The sequence below is a fragment of the Rhododendron vialii genome, chromosome 12a (assembly GCF_030253575.1).
Source record: "Rhododendron vialii isolate Sample 1 chromosome 12a, ASM3025357v1".
Classification (NCBI taxonomy): Eukaryota; Viridiplantae; Streptophyta; class Magnoliopsida; order Ericales; family Ericaceae; genus Rhododendron; species Rhododendron vialii.
The window spans coordinates 5,018,030-5,039,254 of NC_080568.1; the positions used below are offsets into that span (position 1 = coordinate 5,018,030).

The 21,225-nt window shown below is 39.8% G+C and overlaps 2 protein-coding genes and 1 long non-coding RNA gene across 4 annotated transcripts; 2 read left to right on the forward strand and 1 right to left on the reverse strand.

Annotated features, from left to right (window-relative positions):
- Positions 1-81: 81 nt before the first annotated feature.
- Positions 82-7,342, reverse strand: LOC131310210 (alpha-glucan water dikinase, chloroplastic-like). Of its 2 annotated transcripts, XM_058337117.1 has the most exons (21): positions 7,135-7,342; positions 6,868-7,030; positions 6,654-6,743; positions 6,392-6,577; positions 5,854-5,916; positions 5,694-5,756; positions 5,539-5,598; positions 5,286-5,438; positions 5,035-5,118; positions 4,648-4,824; positions 4,442-4,548; positions 3,903-4,116; positions 3,685-3,788; positions 3,372-3,510; positions 3,069-3,194; positions 2,820-2,930; positions 2,560-2,658; positions 2,268-2,441; positions 1,901-1,993; positions 585-700; positions 82-465 (listed from the first exon to the last, which is right to left on the reverse strand). In XM_058337117.1, exons 2-21 carry the CDS (start codon positions 6,943-6,945, stop codon positions 261-263), a joined length of 2,442 nt encoding a protein of 813 aa, XP_058193100.1. In that variant the 5' UTR covers positions 6,946-7,030; positions 7,135-7,342; the 3' UTR covers positions 82-260. The 2 variants fall into 2 exon arrangements, with proteins under 2 accessions (XP_058193100.1, XP_058193102.1); XM_058337119.1 differs by lacking the exons at positions 6,392-6,577; positions 6,654-6,743; positions 6,868-7,030; positions 7,135-7,342 and having other exon boundaries at positions 5,861-5,893.
- A 4,175-nt stretch (positions 7,343-11,517) lies between these two features.
- LOC131310211 (putative F-box/kelch-repeat protein At1g12870) lies at positions 11,518-20,815 on the forward strand. The gene is made up of 3 exons (XM_058337120.1): positions 11,518-11,785; positions 11,913-11,988; positions 19,391-20,815. The coding sequence occupies exons 1-3, from the start codon at positions 11,607-11,609 to the stop codon at positions 20,636-20,638; spliced, it is 1,503 nt and encodes a 500-aa protein (XP_058193103.1). The 5' UTR covers positions 11,518-11,606; the 3' UTR covers positions 20,639-20,815.
- On the forward strand, positions 12,000-15,083 carry LOC131310214 (uncharacterized). The gene is made up of 2 exons (XR_009195147.1): positions 12,000-13,463; positions 14,265-15,083. It is a non-coding gene; the product is annotated as an uncharacterized LOC131310214 (long non-coding RNA).
- Positions 20,816-21,225: the final 410 nt, after the last annotated feature.

Genomic DNA, 21,225 nt, shown 5'->3' on the forward strand with positions numbered 1-21,225 from the left:
GGTGGTGTTATCATGTATTTCTCATTGTACTTGTTGCCGAATAAATATGGAATTTCAATTTTCATGCAACATCAGCCAAAATAACGATAAAATGCTAATGAAATTGTATTTTTCTTTTGTGAAAAAATACAATAGTTACATTCATTACTGTTTTTATTTGGAAAATAGTTACATAATCAGGAACCCTTTTGGAGTCTTTGCATAGACAACCTATATATCTAACCCTTCTCTTGTGAAAATAGTAAGAGAAAGAATGAGGATTACATCTGTGGCCTTGTCTGTACAACATAGATTTTCCCATCTCTAACCACACCTTCAATGTCTTGAGGAGATCCATACAGCTCCTCGATCGCATTTCCAGCACCAGCAATGCTGGAGAGGAGTGATCGACGGAAGTCAGCATCCTTAATCAATTGATCCGATGAATAGTCAAGTACAACTTTCTCTTCTTCATCCATTGGTACGCTGTAGAGAAAGGGAAAAAATGAGATAATTGTAACACTTGCACGCATTGAGTTTAACCAAATCTATACCTTTGATGGGGAGGATAACGAAATTTGCAGTATTTTATTGCACGATGTTACCTGTCATAAAGTCCTGCACCAGCATAACCTTCTAGATCTTCACCGTTGGAGTCGGATCGGAAGATGATCGATCGTCTTATAAAAAGTCCAATGGGTTTGCTCGGATATCCCAAAACCTGAATTGTTGAAGCTCATTATCAAAGACAAGTTTAGATTACCCAAGTGCAATTCGATGCGGCCAAGTGTAAGCAATTCGATGCGGCCAAGTGTAATTCGTAGCGGCCAAGTGCAATTCGATGCGGCCAAGTGTATTTCGTAGCGGCCAAGTGCAATTCGATGCGGCCAAGTGTATTTCGTAGCGGCCAAGTGCAATTTGATGCGGCCAAGTGTATTTCGTAGCGGCCAAGTGCAATTTGATGCGGCCAAGTGTATTTCGTAGCGGCCAAGTGCAATTTAATGCGGCCAAGTGCTATTCGATGCGGCCAAGTGTAATTCGTAGCGGCCAAGTGCAATTTGATGCGGCCAAGTGTATTTCGTAGCGGCCAAGTGCAATTTCTTGCGGCCAAGTGCTATTCGATGCGGCCAAGTGCTATTCGATGCGGCAAAGTGCAATTCGTAGCGGCCAAGTGCAATTCGATGCGGCACAGGATACAAACAGTTGTTGCTACTAAATACTACTCCCTCCGTCCCAAATTGTTTGTCCGGTCCGCAAAACGAGAACTCAAAAATAATACACTTCTATCAAGAAAAAATTCAAACTTTTTTCATAAATTAAAAAAACTCATCGATATCTAGTGAATTGTTGAAAAAAAATTTGATTTTTTCTTACAAAAATTGTATTATTTTCATCTTCTCGTTTTACAGACCGGACAAACATTATGGGACGGAGAGAGTAATAAACTATGGGTGGTGTGGGATGAGGATGAATAAAAGCATCACATGATTGGGTCATAAAACCTAACAAGAGCCCATTACAAGAAACTTAATAGCTCGTGAATGTCAAAATTGATTGCATAAAATGTTTTAAATCGGTAGAATCATATTACTTGGAAATTTGGGTCTGAGAAGTGAGAACTAAGAAGACAATTACCCGTTTGAACCATAACCATAAGTGCTGGTTACATGTCCATGAAGACAATAGATGTTATGGTCCAAAGACGAGCTCAATGCCTCCATACCTAATTTTGTATGTACCAGTGTTCCAGTGCATGTCCGGCTATCGGATCACAAAGAATCTTTTCTTCTCTCAAGATTCCCACGTGATTCAATAGCCGAAAAAGCACCGAAAACGCTGGTATAGGTAGAATTGGAGACGGGGGATAAATATCCCCAGTCCCTTTTCTCTGGTGAGAGATGAGGAGGAGGGGTTTACTCACCTGAGGAGAGTTCAGATCATTCTTCTTGCAGATAAAACTCAAAGCACGACCCGGATATGCTCCAACCAGAGTTTCTCCAAGGCCCTTCACTACCTGTCCGAACAAAAAACTGTATGTCTACATAATTTGTTCTAATGTACACAAAAACTAATACTATTCCACAAGCAAAAACTAGAAACTAGCAAGTCTTAATCCCCGTTAAGTGTAGTCGGGTTTGTTTCAACCAGCTTTCCTCTCCAAACAAGTTTAAGGGGAGAAAGGTTGACTTGTCATGACTTGGTTGGCGGAAAAACCAAACCTGCAAGTCATGAAGTTTAGGCTGACAATCCAAGAGAAATTTGGTCAATATGCTCTAGTTATAAATTACCTCGGCGCATATCTCTGACGAGTCTCCTGAAGATGGATTTGTTGTGTGGATAACAAATGCGTAGTCGGCGTTTATTATTTCCTGAACCAGGACAGCCATGCAAAGGTACTCATGATCTAATTTCACTTTTCTTGTGCTGAAATATGCTCTCTCATTCCACTTTGAAGCCCAGACCTAAAAAATTACAAACACATGACACGCCTGAGCATATTAAGGCTGTTTAGTGAGCTGAATGGCTGATGAACATAGAACATATGTCTAGGAAACTTGTAGCGCAGGACGACAGTCTTACTTTCTTTATAGCCAGCCATGCTTGCTCCCATCTCTGCTGGCCTTCATCTCCAGGCCAAGGCATGCCAGAACTTTGCATCCTGTTTTTCAACTCTTCCACCTGCCATAAGGTTTCAGCTTAACTTGAACTCGATTTGTTTTTTTTTGGTCACATTTTTGTGGTAAGCAAAGAAGAAAAATAGGCACATATATGTTCCAAAATTTCGGGGCTTAGTAGAAGAAGAAAAAAAATCCTCAACTCCTCCTCTAGAAAGGACATACCAACTGGGACGGAGCTGCAAGTTCTAAAACTGCCTTTCGGATCTCCCCGAGTGCACTGACGTCTCCTTCTCCTAGCTTTTTCTTCAGGATATGCAAATTTTCTGCCACTCCCTGTAAATCAAAAGCAAGTTAATATGTTACTGAATGACCATATAACCATAAATTTCACTTTGTCAGTGAATGACGCAGAGTAGATTGTTGCAATTGCAGACTGCATTAAGAAGCATCAAAAATTGAGGCGAGGGAAACCTGATTTAAACCATCTGAAAGAACTTTCTCGAAAACTCCAAATGGTAGGGCAACCGAGGTAGGAATCCCAACCCAAGATGGCACTTTTCCTTTCAGGTATGCTATATTGCGTGATTTAGCTCCAACCTACGAAAATCAAAGTGCTATAAGCTCAGAAAATTGGAAAACATCTGCTTGCAAACATGTACAGCACTCCCTGAAATAATCCTGTAAGTCGTGTTATATAGTTCATTCAATGGTAAAAGGAAAGCAAAAGGGGAAACTCCTCTGAGTATAACTGAAGCTTGACATTGCAGTCCTAACCATTTCACTTGTGAACTCGTCAGATGATATTGCATATCTACCACCAAACTGCTTTCTGACCAGTGTCAGAGAGGGCAAAGAGTCGTCTTCTTTCAAGCTTGTTGAACTTGCATTTGTTAAGTCACCCACCTTCAACGTGCTGAGATTAAGAAGGAAAGAGGATTAACTCTGGCAATGCATTTTTGGTTTGTAGAGAGGCAGAGAGCATTGAAAAGTAAATGAGGAATTCATACTGAAACTAGAGAAAAATTGATTGTAACTTCATCAAGAAAGTGTAAGACAAGCAGTAAGAAACTCCATTAAAGATGGGTACCTATAAACTATATCTGCAGAAGTGGGCTTTATCTGCAATAATTTCCCTTCACTTGCTTGGAGGTCAGCCCAAATGTTGGAATCAAAGCATGTAGCAAAGCAGACCTTCCAAAAAGGAAAAACGATCACAAATATCATAGGTTAGTTTTTCATTTCAACAACCATTCGAAGTAACAAACAAAACAGAAGCACAAAAATGACAGATTGATATTGACTTACCTTGCTGTTTCTTGCTCGCACAGAAACATATGATAGGACATCTGGCATGTCAGGTGTTAGCACAGCAACTGCACCATCAGGAATTTCCTCCTCTCCTTTGACAGATTTTGCCACCAAAATTGTTGGCTTTTCATAAGACTTATTCTGGACAGCAAGCAACTCGTCTACGACAACAACATATCCTATGGCTTCAACCGGACTGATAACCTGCCAACTGTATCAAGCAAATTTAAGTTGTTACTTGTTAGTATATCTGAATTTATCTACGTTTGAGCCTCGTAATAATAAACAATCATATGCATGAGGTTCGTTTTTTGAAGGTCATATGCATGAGGTTCACAAATCACAATTTCACACCGTAATAGCATATTCTTTGAAGCTAGGCATTTAACAGAAAACAGCGGGCAATAACCGAAGGAACCCTCCTGGGACTGTAGAATTACTACAGCCCATCCCAATACAAGTGTTCCATACACTCAAATGAAATCATTCGAATAATGTACTATTGTGCTTATAAGAATAATGACAGTTGGATTAACCTTCCCAAATTAGCAGTTTCACGAAGAACAGGATCTAGTCTATTAAGAAGTGAAGATAGTGATGCTGCTGATCCGGCACGAATGATTTCTTCTGTGAAAATATTCACCTGCATTAAGTGATCATACAGGTGATGTCAAACTGTCAAGGTAGTATATACAACACAACACAATACAAAAGCAGTAAGGTTGTAGAATGATCAACATACAGCCCATAGCTCCACTCCAAGCTGTGATCCAAGATATTCAGCGGATGGTTGCAATAAATGATGGTAGGACTCCGCCTTGCCTGCAAGTGCAAGCCGGGTTCTGTCAAGGACTGATTTCGCGTACAAAGCCCAGAGATTATCTCCAGACTTGGACATGCTTAGGGCTTCATTCCATCCCTTCATAAGCAGCAAAACAGAAAAGTAATCAATTTACACTGTCCAATCATGTAGCTTTCTAACAATGACATAGACAACATGTATTTATTATCAAGCTACATATAAATCTTTCTGAACACCACTGGCGAAGATGAGCAAGGACTCAATATTTCAAGGTGCCAACGAAAGATTGAGCACGAAATTAGAATATAAAGTTGCATAATTGATTACCTTTAAGCAATAGATGAGATCCTCATTATCATCCCAAGACAGGGCGAGGGTTTCAAGGACAAGAGTGATGAAGTACATAATTTTCTGCAAATACATAAATAGGTCATGAAGAGCATATTTGATCGGTGAAACTAAAGCAAACCAGAAACCTTTAGAGATGCGAGAGACCACCAGTCAAGACTCAAGAGGAAAGGGAAGAAAAATGGATAACAATGATAAACAGATGCAAATATGCTGACAAGTGGATATACCTCTGGTTTGGCACTATTCAACTCCTCATATCCCCGTTCTATGGCTGTCCAAACAGTAGAATCAAGGGCGATGTCCAAAAACAAAAGATCCTTAAGACGATTATTTGATTTAGAAATCAATGGACTAAGCTCCGCACGGGTCTCTAGCAATCCCTGAATATGAGATATTTTATTTATTTCTAAATCTTATAGAAAAAATCTGAGTGTGAGGGTTGCTAGAAAAACACAAAGCCTACAAAATAATTTCACTTACCTCAAGAAGTGCTTCCACATTCTTATCTTCAACATGTTCCAGGACAAAATGAAGTAGTTCCTGTTTAAAAGATTCATAAAAGTTTACAGGGGACCAAATTTTCTCACTTTCAATCAGACAGGTTGCATAAAAAAGAGTAGCATAGAAAGCAGTACAGGAAATCCAGATGGCAAGCCTGATATAGGATTTATCTTCACCCCAACCATGAAGCCTTTCCCCTGGGAAAAAAAAAAAAGGCAACAAAAGCATGAAGTTCTTATCTACAGATTAAGAAAAGACATCCAATGAGCAACACCTTCCAGTCAGTGACAATACCTCAGACTTGTAGCCCATGCAATTTGAAATGGCTGACTCTAAATCTGCGCCTGAATGCACTCCCTGCATCATACAGTTGTCAACTTGTCATTTATAGCACCGTAGATTGATTCGGCGTGCAAATAGAACAAAATTCTCTAAGCTTCTGAATAATCAGAATTCAACAATTTCTGTTTTCTTAGAAAACGAATGAAGAGAATCTGTAATTAGGCTGTTCCATTTTGATGGATTCAGTGCACACATGTACTGTTACTTTCCCTCTGATGTATCATTGTAAATTCAAGTCAACGACTTCTGGAAGTAAACTATCACTAAAAAGAAAATGCACACAGCCACGTATAGTTTCATTTTGCATGCTTCAGAACTCCATTGTGGTCCAATTTATAGCAGGACATGTTTCCAAGTCCCTCTTATGATAGTTTGTTTAATCAGTCATTATGATTTCTCCTATTACCTTAGTGAAAAACAAGATGAAAAGATATCTGTGAAAAAAGATAAAATGATATAAGCATTGACTGGGAAATTTTAAGGAGCCAACCTTCAATGTTCTCATGTAATTTCTAAGATCGCGCAAAAGGCCATCTTTCTGGTCTCTCCTGAAATCAGGTTCCGAACGGATAGCACGATCATAGCTCAAAAGGCGCTCTTTTGTTATTCCATTATCATTCATTGTTTTCCAATAAACACTGATGTCCAAATCACAATTGAGATAATCCATTAGTGCCTACAAGAACATTCATTGTGAGACTAGTTTTAAAGATATAGACAGAAGAAATCCACCTAGGTTTGCAGTCTGATACCTGACAGATGACAACATCATCAGGGCTAGTGTTATTATGCAGCTTCTGATGCCATTGCTCCATAATTCCACCCTTGCAATTATTATTTCTCTGCAATCAAAACATGGTTACTTTCATATATACAACAATCATTTTCCCTCAAAGGGTAAAAACTACTGAGAGCTCACATATTATTAGTGTTGGTCATGTTAATTACAGGATAGATCATATTTACCTGGATAACCAGGATTTCGTCTCGGATTCGCTGCCCCACATCCCCTTCACCTCCACGACCGACACTAGAAAGAATCATTCGCAAAAGTTCTCAATATTCTGGATTAGTTCTATAAACAAACTCGAGCAAGTCTGTAAGCTTATCCTGAGCTTGACTTATTTCACTGTACAAATAGCCACATTTAGAGAATAAGACACAGTTACAGTCACTATTGGAGAATGACAGAGGCTGAAACTATAGGAACCACAAACAAAGAGTCATGTTTACCGTGGTTTTACGTTGTAGTTCTTATTCCATATGAGCTGTCGTGTTGCCACAAACCTCAACCACACAAGGAGTCCTGCAAAACCCAGTTTACCAGCGTCTTTGGCTTCATATACCAGGTCCGCTGCGATATTAAACCTGAGAAGAAGAATAAACATCAGAAATTCATTAGAATGATCCAAATTGATAAACCAACAAAATTAGTGAAGACAAGGTCTCATCTCAGGACAACCTAAAGAAAAATTATCAAGTCCAGGCGAAGCCCTCCTTTCCCATATCCTACTACTGCACTTGAAAGAACTAGCACATAAAGTCTACCTAAAATACTTGAAGACAACCTAAAGTAACACACATTGTGCAACAGGAAAAATATACATACATACATACATATACACACACACACACACGGTTTGTTTCAAATGAGGGAGTCCCCATTTTAGTTAAAATGCGGACCCCCTTTCCCGATCGAATTTCGATTATGTATATGTGTAAATGAGCAAAGTATACTCAGCTAGAATACTTCAAAAAGCAATGGTCACAACAAAGAGGCACAAGATGTGAAAAGACAACAAAAGGCTGAAGTATTTCACTTTAAGCCAAAACCATCCTTTCCTGAGGCCCATTTACAAAAATAAAGCACATTTAGGCACTTCCCCAAAACACTAATCAGTAGCAAATGCACTAGGGCTAGGCAGCACTTGCTTGACTTCAACTGCAGCATGTGACAGAGAATGGATAATATCATTGGAGAGCCGTACAACAATTTCATCCAGCAACCAACAATGACATCTTGTATAATACCCTTGACATTCATTTGATATCAGTAATCAATATCATTATGTCCTCCTAAGAAAAAAGCAAATTGGAGGGAAACATCTCTTTGCCCTCCAAAGAGCTGCACTATTTCTTGGTCGTTGTCGCGATCTTTGCTGCAATGCCACACCCCATCTAAACAGAGCTGCAAATCAGCAAAGTTGTTACCATTCTTATCTCATTCATCTATTGCAATGAGGCTCAATGCCACATAATTAGGCTCAATGCCAGAAAACATCTTCCTACATAGATAGGACCTCCTCAGAGAAGTCCCAGTATGCGTAACCAGAAATAATGGAGTGATGTGTGCATATTCTTCTATTTTTTCTGCCTAGAATAATGACAATAACTTAGGTCTTAAGATAGGGCCATTTCAAATTAATAACAAGTAGTTTATGCGAATAAATAAGAAATTGCTATTCAAAATGTCTGTAGGTTGTGGCTGCCATATAAATCAAAAGTAGGAAAGATCTGATTTTCAGGAAACAAAAACAACTCTTTAAGAAAATTAGAAGAATGCCTGAAGGGTTTCCTGTCCCTTTCTCATTACCCAGCTTTCTTGTACAATTGATTTTTACAATCAACTCATCTAATTTAGCCAATCAAACTGACCGCAAAAATTTCCAAAGAGGGTGTCTGGAATTCATAGCATAAAATTGAAATTCCACGTACAAGATCCTTTTCTTTCTCTCTTTTTTAACGAGGAAATAAACTTGAACGATAAGTTGTGGCCCACAAAAAGCATGTTGTTAGATCTGATACGACTATACTCGGTCTACAGCCCCAGCAGGAATAACAACAAATTAACTCCTCCTTCGGTACAGGACCAGAGGTGAACAAAGAGGACTCCACCAGATTCAAAGACCTGGACAACCCAAAATGCAAATTTGATGGCTGTATTTACGAGGGCATTCTTCTGGACAAGCTCTGTGGAGGGATTTTACAGGTTTTAATGGGTTTCAAAAGAATGCAAGACAATAGTTTCAAATTTCAAAGAGTTCTGCAGTTGACGGTAATGGCCAAAGTGCCAAAATGAATGAATGGAAACTATGTAGCTGAAAATGACAGTGATTATCTAGGGCTCAAAATGAGCTCAATTTAGGGACCCTAATTTTTGGGGGTCCCCAAATTTTGGAACCCTAAGATGAAAAATTTAGGGCTCATCGACAGAGAGAGAGAGAGAGAGGAGGAGGAGGAGGAGGAGGAGAAGAGAGAGAGAGAGACCTTGGCAATGGAGCTTCGGTGGTGGGCGAATTCGATTTTTGCGATTTTGTCGTGATTGGACCTTTCCTTCCATTTCTTCCACCTTTTCTTGAGAGAGAGAGAGAGAGAGGGAGGGGGGGGGGGGGGGGGGGTAGTCGGCGGCGGGGTCTGGTCGGCCGTCGGTCGGAGGTGGAAGGGTGGGGGGCTGCCGGCATGGTGGTCTGGCAGAACAAAAGAACGTGAGAAATGGGAGAAGGGGTAAGGTGTAATTAATTTTAAAGATGGGTGGGATTTAATCTCAGCCCTTGAAACAGAGGGCTGAGATGGGGTGTTTGTCTGGGTGTTTGTTTAGTTGTCCATAGATCCGCCCCCTTTACGAAATTATGTACATATAGTATTTGTAAACAAATCAGCTATTAAAGTTAAGGTAATTTTTGAACATTCTACCACAAATTTCTGGAGCCGCCATTGACTGTCTTGTGCTCAATTTTTTTTAATGATTTTCATCATTATTTTATTTGGCATGAGCAAAATTTCTGGAGCCGCCATTGATTGTCTTGTGCTCAATCTTTTTTAATGACTTCCATCATTATTTTATTTGGTACGAACACAAAAGGAAACCCATCACCATGTCATGTGCATTGTATATCAAATTCAACAATTAGTTAAGTTTTGGATAAATTATAGTTAACCCCCTCGAATTGTGCTTCAGGGACACTTTACCCCTTCAAATTTTGATTTTTGGCACGTAAGAGCATCCGCAATGGGAATAATCAAAATCAATAACCAAAATGTGCCACGTCAGCGTTTGATTATCCATTTAGTGCATAATCAAACTTAACAAACTTTACCTCCACATTGGTTATTTTTGCATCCATATAGAAAAAACCCCACAATACGCAATGCACCTATGTCCAATTACAAATGAGTTCTAATCACGCACCCGACCACACCAAATTATTATTCTCGATGAGACGATTCTAATGTGGGGTGTTTTTTAGTTTTTAAGTTTTGAATTTGGTTACTAGGTTTGATTATTGAGTTTTGGTTATTGGTAAAAGTTGTTAAGTTTGGTTATGGAATTGGTGAAATTTGGTTATTTGCTAAAAGACTTGTAACTTTGATTATTACAATGTGAGGTGTTTTTTTAGGATTGTTGTTAAGTTTGCTTATCCATACCAATTTGTTTATTACAATGTGGATGCTCTAACCACCTCAAACTAATGGACATGCAGAACCGGTTGACTTCCATATCGAAGAGAATGTAAATTACTATTTTGCCCTCCATTGAAAAATGCTTACAAGATGGACCAAAACCCATTCGTTTGCGAAAACCTCAAATGAAACAATTGTATGAGGAACTGATCGGGATTCCTCTACCACTTTGTATTTCCTCCTCCTTTCTTACATTTTCCGAGCAGCCACAAAGGAATCATGTTGCTATTTTGCCCTTAAATCACAAGTCTCTTATTTAAAATTTTGTTTGAGATCTTAGGTGAGAGAAGATTAGGATAAAGAAAGAAGAAAGATTTTAAAAAAATAGGAAAGAGAAATATTTAGAAGATTAGGACTCCGTTTGTTTGAAAGCAAAATATTTTTCGGCATAAAATATTTTTTATGTAAAATGATTTTGCAAAAAATAAAAGTTTCGTTTTTATTTCAAAAAATAGGAAAGAGAAATATTTAGAAGATTAGGACTCCGTTTGTTTGAAAGCAAAATATTTTTCGGCATAAAATATTTTTTATGTAAAATGATTTTGCAAAAAAATAAAAGTTTCGTTTTTATTTCAGATGTTTGGTTGACAATTTTTCCACACAGAAAAGTTTTTGATTAGCCCCTCTCTCTCTCTCTCTCTCTCTCTCTCTCTCTCTCTCTCTCTCTCTCACACACACACACACAATATATGCATATATGTATGTATGTACGTACGTTTACACTACATATAAAATTTTATCGTCTTTGATAAGAAAACACAAGGTTAGGTCATAGATGAATAAGATTGGGGCTGAGGGGGCTTAGTAAAGTAACATAATTATTAGTTGACTAGCAAAGCCGAAGTTTGGAAAATAACTTACACGTTTTCAAACATATGAAGTAAAATATTTTTACCTAGTAATATATTTTTCTATCTTTTGCACAACCAAACAAAAAAAAAAAAAAAAACAAGTAAAACATTTTTCAAAAAAAATATTTTACGCTCAAACAAACAGAGCCTAGAAGAAAGAAAGGGTAAAATGAGTATTATTTAAAATTCAAGATAACAAAATAAATTATCAAACCTACTAAAATTAGGACTTACGATTTTAATATAAATTTCAAACCTATTTTTTATCCATATAAAAGCTCCCCCCCTTGCGACGCCTTAAAAAAAACATACATTACGACCGCACAAAGGTCCCAGGGTGGGAGAGAGAGGTTCTACCGTCCGAGAGAGAGAGAGGTTTGGAATTTTGACGCGATGGTGGAAGTTTCGGTATTCAGCTACACAGGGATCAGAGATTGGGTGCTTAATCTGCTGATCCCACTATCCATAGGGGTGGTTCCACTATCGGTAGGGGTGGTTCTCGTCGGAGCGCTTCAGTACTTCGTTTCGGAGCTCATGCGTTCTTCTCAGTCTGCCAAAATCGTCAAACAAGGGTTATCTTCCTCACTTTCTCTCTCTACATATAAATGGCTCAAACGCACGCACAAATACATACATTTGTGTCGATATATGTCTACTTATTGGGATTTGATTTGTGGTATATGCTGGTGGATTGTTCAGGCAGGTTGCTACTAGGGCTAGAAACCCACGGGCTGGGGCGAATTTCATTCCTGCCAAGTCATTCCGAGCTAATGAGGTATGCTGCTTGCTTGGTGTCTTGTTTTTTTTTTTTTGGTAAGTAAATTTTATAGCACCAAAAAACGCAAACAAGCTACAAAAACACCGCGGCATCCCCCTGAATAAGTACACAGACCTCCCTATACAACGAAGGAGAAACACTACCTACGAACAAACAGCAACCTATCCACAGTTATTGATTCTAAAAATTCTGGAATCCAGCAACCATTCATCACAAAGATTCCTATTAACAGCAGAAAATTTGATTGAGGATAAGGAGCTAAGCTTAGCTTGAATGGCTTCAAGAATAGCAGCCGTTACCCTTTCCAAATCTCCTCTCTTATGCTGAAAAACCCTCAGAGTACGTTCCGCCCAAAGGAGATATACCGTAGCAGCCAAAGAAATTTTGTAAATAACACTACCAAAGCTCCTTCCCTTTCTATGGCAGCCAGCCCCTTGGAGCTCCTGTTCCAAGGGGAGCGAGGTTCTAGTGATACCATTCTTGGTCAAGACGACATTCCACACTGAGGAGGTAAAATGACAGTCAAAGAACAAGTGAGCATGAGATTCAATGGCTGTCATACACATCACACATTGAGTATCAACAGCCATGCCCAATTGTCTAGCCTATCTTTAGTGGCTAATCTACCCCATACATCTAGGAACATTATTGCCGTACCAGACAAAAGAATACCAAGTTTGGATAGGGTACCTGGGCCTACAAGCCTCCCAGGCTGTCTTTGTAGAATAAATTCCATCAGCTGAAAGGGTCCAGCAAATTGAATCCTTAACTGATGGGTTAGGGAGAAAATCAGCGGGAGTTAGCCTTAAGACCTCCATAATAGCCCTGTTGTGCTGCCTCGGCCACCTCCACTCTCCTTGCACAATAATGGAAGACACCTTTGCCTTCAAGGCACTGCCTCTGTTCAAAACAATAGAGTCCCCAAACTTCTTTTAGAGTGCACCAATTGGGCGCCAATTATCAGTCCAAAGGAAAGTATCCTCCCCATTGCCAATACAGTATCTGATCCATTCTTGACAAATATCCCTTAATTTGAGCAGTTTCCTGATTCTGAGAATATACATATGCACCCATTTAACCCAAAGCGAATCAGCTTTTTTGCTAAGGGCCTAGAGATATCTAATATTAGAAGCCTTGTTCCATTCCATAAGGATCGAAAACCCTACCCACCTTCATTTTTAGGTACACAAAGGTGAGTCCAACTGACTTTGGCCCCTGTATGTTTCATGTCAATTCCAGACCATAAAAAGGCACAAAGCAAACCCTCAAATCTCCTTAATAATTCTCTGAGGTAACACAAAAATAGAGCTCCAATAAGTGTGAATACTACAAAGCACTGATTGGATTAATTGAGCCCGTCCCCCATAAGACAAGTACTTCTGAGCCCAGCTTTGAATCCTGGCTAGACTCTTTTCTTTGAGGATCAAACAATCAGCAGAGGTAAGTCTAGAGCATATTAAGGGAACACCAAGGTCTATGTAGCACGGACACGGACACGACACGACACCGACACGTAAATTTTCAGAAAATGGGGGACACGACACGTTTGGGGACACGTCTATATATATATATATATATATATATATATATATATATATATATATATATATAGAGTTAGGTTCCGGTAAGGGATCCCTCATTTTATTAAAATGCGGGACTCCCCTTCCCGATTGAATTTCGATGATCCGAACCGCTCAAAGTGATCAGAACGTGATTTTAAGGGTCCCCGTGTGAAATCAACAAAAAAAATGACCGAGAAGGGCTTCATCCGAGCAGTTTTCATTGAACGATTCAAAAAAAACTGCTCAGATGACGCCTTTCCCGGTCATTTTTTTTGCTGATTTCTTGCGGGGACCCTTAAAATTACGTTCTGCATACATTGAATGGTTCGGATTTTCAAAATTTGATCGGAAAATGAAAGTCCCTCATTTTAACAAAATGAGGGATCCCTCACTTGAAAATTCCTCTATATATATATATATTCAAATAAGATAAAAGCTAATAATATTATATCCAGATAACCTTGTTTTCACCTTTGCAGTACATTGTTTTCCAAGTCATTACATCTATTATCTATACCTTGCAACAAAAAGTGTCCCAAAAGTGTCCGAAAGTGTGTCGAAAGTGTCTGGAAAGTGTCCCCGAAGTGTCCCGAAAGTGTGTGTCAAATGTCGGACTTCAAATATTGCCCCAAAATAACAGAGGACAATTCTGGAGAAGTGTCCGACACCGGTATGTCACCCCTATGGAGTGTCGGTGCTACATAGACCAAGGTACTTGACTGAAAGCTGTCCCTCAGAAATGCCAAGCAACTCAACCAGAGACTGTCTAAAAGTAGTAGACACTCCAGAAAAGAAAATTGAACTCTTGAGCAAGTTAGGTTGGAGACCTGAAAACTGATGGAATTCCTTAAGGGTATTCATAATAACCCTCAAGGACCCTTCATGAGCACTACAAAGCACAAACAAATCATCAGCGAACATAGCATGAGAAATCCCCAATTCCTGACATTTGGGATGGTATTTGAAGTCACCATTTTCTATGTTGAACTGAAGGAGAGAAGAGAAAGCTTCCATGACAAGAAGAAAACGATAGAGGGATATTGGATCCCCCTGTCTAAGCCCTTTAGCTACAGGAAAATACCCAACTAACCCTCCATTCAGCATCACTGAGTACATAGGAGTAGTCACACAAGCTTTGACCCACCCAATGAACATACTTGGAAAACCCATAACATCCATGGTGTCCAACAAGAAGTCCCAATCTACCGAATCATACTCCTTCATAAGGTCTATCTTAATAGCACACCTAGGAGATCCTATATCTCTGTGGTAGTTCTTGATCAATTCATGCACTAGAAGAACATTATCAACTATACTCCTCCCTTTAATGAAAGCAGATTGTGTTGGACCAATAACCAAAGGTAAAACAGACTGCATCCTATTTGCAAGAATTTTGTCATAACTTTGTAAACCACATTGCAGCAAGCAATAGGTCTGAAGTCCTTAACCATAGAAGGGTTTGCAATCTTATGAACCAAGGTAAGAACGGTAGAGTTCCACTCTTGAAGAATAAAACCTTTATGAAAGAAGTGCTGAACAGCCTCAATCAAGTCCAGGCCAACAATCTCCCAATTTCGTTGAAAAAAACTTGAGTAAAACCCATCGGGCCCTGGGGCTTTATCACCCTTTATAGCTTTAAGAGCAGCAACTGTGTTCTTCTCAGCCAACACAGGTTTCTCAAGTCCCTCATGCATATGAACTGGCACTTTCCTTCTGATAACTTCCTGTAAAGAAGCTCTAGCATCCTGTCGTTGTGAGAACTTAGTACCAAGTAACCCTTTGTAGAATTGAATGATTTCTTGCTGAACCTCCTCTGGCTTATCCAACCGAAGACCGTCAACAGTAACCAAACTTAAAATCTTGTTCCTTGCTTTATTTAGAACTGACCTTGTGGTGAAAGAACTTAGTATTGTGATCCCCAAGTGCAAGCCAATTAACTCTAGACTTCTGCTTTTTAAAGGACTCCTCAGCTGCACTCAGCTCCATGAAAACCCTGACAGCTTCCTTTTCCCTCTCCATAAAACTGTCATTACCCAGATTTTGAACGCACAGATTCTGCTAACTTTCCATATGAGTTCTAGCCTCCATAACCCTACCTGAGATGTTGGAAAAGCATTGAGAATTCAGATCTTTTAAAACAGGTTTCAACTGTCTGAGTTTCAGAGAAAGCCTAAGCATAGGAGAACCAGTCATAGGGAGTAACCAAGAATTCTGGACCAGCTCCTTAAACTGATGATGTTTCATCCAAAAGTTAAAAAATCAAAAAGGCTTTTTGCAAGCAACTTCCTTGAAGACAGTAACCAACAAAGAGCATTGATCAGAGATACCTGGCACATGAGCAAGAGCCTCAGATTCAGGAAACATATCCAGCCAGTCCCTATTAACCAAAACCCTATCAATTCTACTCATATTAGCCCCACCACCACCTCTTTTGTTAGACCAGGTAAACCAACAACCCCTGGCAGCCAACTCCATATTACTGTCAATCAAACATTGAGTAAACTCCCCAGTAGCAGAACTATCAAAATCACCAACCCTCTCAGAACTTCTAAGAGCCACATTAAAGTCTCCCAATTGAATCCAAGGAGAGTCACCAATAACAGAAAAAAAGAAATCTCATTGCAGAGCAAAGTGATCTCCTACAAACCATAGAATTAGCACCATAGACAACAGATGCATAAAACACTCTCCGAGAACTCAAACAGGTTACTTTCACACAGATCAATTGGTCAGAAGACTCAGAACTATACACCAAAGAAACATCCAAGCAACAAGGGTCCCATCCCAAGACAATCCTGGCTACATGACTACATCATTATTACCAGAATTATTCAAATAGTTCCATGAACAAGGAAAACATCTACTACATATGGCAGCAAGATTATCTTTCCTAACCTTAGCTTCCAAGACACCACAGAGCCCCAATCTCTGAGAAACAATAAGAGAACGTACCTCCTTCTGCTTCAAGGGGTTATTCAGACCCCTCGCCCTTCCTTTAGAAGGATCTCTCCCCCCACCTTTTCCTTTAGCCTTCTTACCAGCACCTGCAATCGGAGTGGCGTTAGACTGAGACCCATCAGGAAAATCTGGCCCAATTCCATAAGAATTCAGCCCAATTTCAGATGTTAACGTAGCACCTTGAACAGAAGCTTCATCTGGTAGAGTAACAACCACTTCAATAGGTACACCCTCAACATTAAGCCCCAAGGCATCCAACACAGCAAACCTGCTAGGTTCAGAAATTTCCTTCTCAACAGAATACCTTTTACCAAGAGGCCTCGCATTCCCAGGAATATCTGGCTCACTCTGAATAGGAACAGAACTCACCCCATCCACCAATTTTAGACCAGAAAAACTTTCCCCATTCACAGGTAGCACATTTATAGGAAGTTGCATGCCAGCAGTGGGTGCGCTTGTAGAAGCTTGTGCAGCCTGGAGAGATGCAGAACCCCCCAAACCAGAACGAGCTTCCCTTTGTACAATAAGCCCGACCTGCCATTCATTGTCCTGGACAGTCTTGCCCTGAGCACCATCCACAGCTCCATTATCCTGCTTTTTATCCTTCACTTTAGATGGACAAGTAGTCTCATTATGACCAAAAACTTGGCATACAGAGCACATTTGAGGCTTCCGAGGGTACTGAATTCTAATCACCACCGCATCTCCATTAGCATATTTCAAATCAATAGATTCAGGTAGAGGGGAAGAACAATCCACCTCCACACAAATCTTGGCGTAGCTTAGCCTTCGCCCTGACTCTGTCATTTGATCAGCATACAAGGGATGCCCAACCGAGCTAGCTATGTGACTAAGCCTAGGTCCTGTCCACCTTTCCAGTGGTACATTAAAAAAATGAACCCGAAGAGGAATTTTGGATAGCTGCTCCTTTTCCTATATCAGGCGAGGATGTCACATTTTGAGAATAAGCAGGAGTAGCAGCCCCACCAGCACCTCCTGAGACAATAGTGCTCCAAGATGACCCAGCCATTTGTTGCAAACGACCAGCTCCATCATTGTTCTGGCCAGCAGTAGGAGACGTAGTAGCACAAGGTGGCAAATGATCACGATGAGGAACCATAACCTGTTCCAACAGACCTACAATATTACCAGAAGGACAAGGGTTCACAATCGGAGACGCCCTAGATACCGGGGAAACCCTAGGTTCACCAATGCCACCAGAATTCAAACCTACAGGTGAATTATACATAGGCAAGACAGGTGCAGTAAATGGAGAAGAAGAAATAAGATCTAGGTTAACCACCATATCCCCCACACGTGGAGCTAGACGAAGTACCTCCACGATCATATTAGAAACCAGAATACCAGAATCCATGAATAGAGAACACGACAAATGGAGAGAAGGGAGATCGAGTACCAAAGAAGATCGAAGATCAGTAGCAAGGACCATATCGAGCGAGGAGAATCACCAAGATGCATCCCGCCAAATCGCCATACCTCTCTCTTTCTCTCTCCTATTGATCGCGGTTGTTCAAAGAATGCACGGAGGAAAGAATTAGTGATCTTGATTTTGCCTAAAGTGAAATTTAACTGAACTCTTGTCATCAGCATTGCTTTGATAGTTATGTTTTAGTTATTTGATTTGAGCCCGGGAAACAGGGGACTAAAAAGTCCAAATCACTGAATCACCTGCCAAATCAATTTTTCAGTGCAATCACCTCCTGTCTGCACCTGGGGATTGACTTGGTTCTGTGGGTTCTCTTACGCCTATTTTGTGTTCGTCTGTGCGACCACCTTGCTTCATGTGCACTGTCTATTCTCTGTAATATAGGACTGGTGTTTGACAACAGCTCCTGTTGAACCACTCTTGTCTAGTCTGTACAATTGACCAACCTTCTCTCCTTGTAGCCCTGGACCAAGGTTGTCAAATTGTGCATCAAAAAATGGTTCTTTTCTGAATCGTTAAGTCAAATCGCACCGATTCGGTCATGATTTCTATAATACATGGGAACATATGTTTATTGATTAGGGTAGCGAAAATATATACTATAAGTGAAAGTTTTAGATATAAATCAATAAAAAGCTTGTTCTAAATTTGATAATAAGGTGGAATAATAGGTAAGCACTTCTATTGCAACTTGCAAGATATGTGGATTCGTGAATCCTGCTTACGGTCCTTTTTTGTGAAATAAAAATACAAAACAAACCCTTAGAAGGTCTGTAGGGCAATTGTATTCCATTTCTTCGATGTACTCTTGTAATAAATCTCCCTTTATTATTACCCATAATACCTAGAAGGAGAGAAACATACTTTTGAGACTACGTATGGAGAAGCTATACAATAGAATGATATAACAATACAGAATACCATAGACTAGTGAACTAGCGACCAAATCGGAGCTATGACTACTCATCCTTCATCCTTAAGTTGATGAGTGCCATAAGAGATGCCATAAGCTCTTTGAGGAGGGTGAAGGATAACAATGAGAACAGGGTGCTATGTTAAGTTTGGGGTGTTTCCTACAGCGTATTGATTCTTCCTTGATTATGCTTATGAACCGGTGTCTTTTTTGGTTTTAGTTTTGCTTCACTCATGATTTCGCTTGTGAAAGCTATTGTTTTCTGTCTTGGAGATGGTTTGTTAGTTGTGTATGTTGTTTCTGATTTTGCGTAGCATGTTGGCTGATGACTGTGTCAGGGGTATGCCATGTGCTTTTGTTTTCTTGTTTGGGCATAAAATGAATTGAGTATCTACCGGGAAAAAAAGAAGTCTAGTATGCAAAAGCAGCAAACCAATTGACGAATTGTGCACACTACTCTGTAATCTCTTTTTAGAGCTTGCTTTGCCCTGATATTTCCTTTTTTTTTTGTTCTGCAAGGATCAATGGTTGGCAAGTAGCAGCTGGTATCTTCTTCCTGAAGATCTAGTGATTGATCAGATCCTCTCGAGATTGCCCGTCAAATCTCTAATGCGATTCAAGAGTGTTTGTAAAAGATGGCATTCTCTTCCTACAAACCCTAGCTTTATTGCCTCACATCTCAAACATAGAAATACTCCTAATACGCTGGCCAGTTGGAATGGTGACAATGGTCTCATAGTTGGGCATGAAGGCTTTCACTTATTCACAGTATGTTCTCTCAAATTTGCCTTCCAACCTGTGAATCTTAATTTTGGGTTTGACAGGAAACCAGATTTAGTTTTGGGTCCTTGTGATGGCGTGTTTTGTCTACATTGGAGGCCTATTGAGTTTTTTTCACATGGACCTCTTGTTGAGCGGCTACCAATTATTGCACTGTGGAACCCTGCAACTAGGGCATTTAGCATTCTCCCCATGTCCAATTTTGACTTCCCACCATATAAGAAGGTGTATTCTTGCCTGGTTGGGTTTGGCTTTGATCTCACAGCTAAAAGTATCAAGGTGGTTAAAGTTGTAAATTTCCGCGGGGTTGAAGCGTACCAATATGTTTACATTAATTATGCTGAAGTTTACGACTTAAGCTCTGGTTTTTGGAGAGTTCTCCCCGTGGATGATACTGTCCAAAAGGTTTCTGTTCACGATGTTCCAACCCACGGCATGTACAACAACAACGATGGTGTTTTTCATTGGCACTCAGTGCGCAGGTTTCGTGGAATCGGTGTGCCTTACATTCACCTAGTTCTTTCGTTTGACATAAGTCGGGAGTTGTTCCATGTGACACTGATGCCAGAGAAGTTCAACGCATTAATTTCGAGTCGCCGTAACAGATTTAAGGTTTGTCACTTCTCACTGCTTAGGGACTCCCTTGCGGTAAATTTATCTTTCGCCAAGGAAGGCCACAAAATAGTTGAACTATGGGTGATGAAGGACTTCTGCCGTGTGGTTGAGGCTGGGCAATCCTTCTCCTCATACAGTTGGTCACATGAATTGACTGTGGAGCAGCTATGTTCCGAAGCATGTGTCACAACGGGTTTCTGGAATAAAAATGAGCTTCTGCTGTGGAAAATAGACCGGCAGCTGAGATATACCCCATTCTTGTATGACATTGTTGCCAAACAGGCTAGGGATTTGCGTGAGCTGAATTTCCTATACAAAGAGAGCCTAGTTTCAGTTAAGGGAGGCTGTGGAAATGACTCCATTCCGTATTGAGTATCAATTTACGTATAAATGACATCGGTGTTCTTTGGTTTTCTTTCATTTGGCGAAGCACAGTTGTGGCTGTAATGTTCATTATTTATGGCACTGCTAGTGAGAGGGCTCTACATTGTTCAATACTCGATGTTTTAACATTATTTGGTATTTGGTGTCTGTAATTTTTTGGATTATTTCAGTGAAAATGATGTTGAAGTTAAACATTTGCCTAAAATTATTTGTATTTTCATGTAGGTGTAGGTGTCATGCTGTAAGTTACTGTCACTGTGAACTGTATTGAACTTTTGCTGGAAATTTGGTATATTTGTTCGCTGTTGGTCATTTGAAATTCTTTAGTACACTAGTTTTGGCCCATCATTTTCATTCATTAGCTTTGTCCCAGTTGGTCAGGGTATCTTCAAAGGCTTTACCAAAATTGGATAAACAAATTACCACCTTATTTTTGATTATTCATTTGAGGGGTTGCTGAAGACTAACAATGTAAAGTTACACAATAATTCGTAATTAAAATCCCGGTTATAGTAGCGGGAGAGTTGAAAATAAATGTGAGTGAGTGGGACATTGATAATGATGGAAGGAGAGAG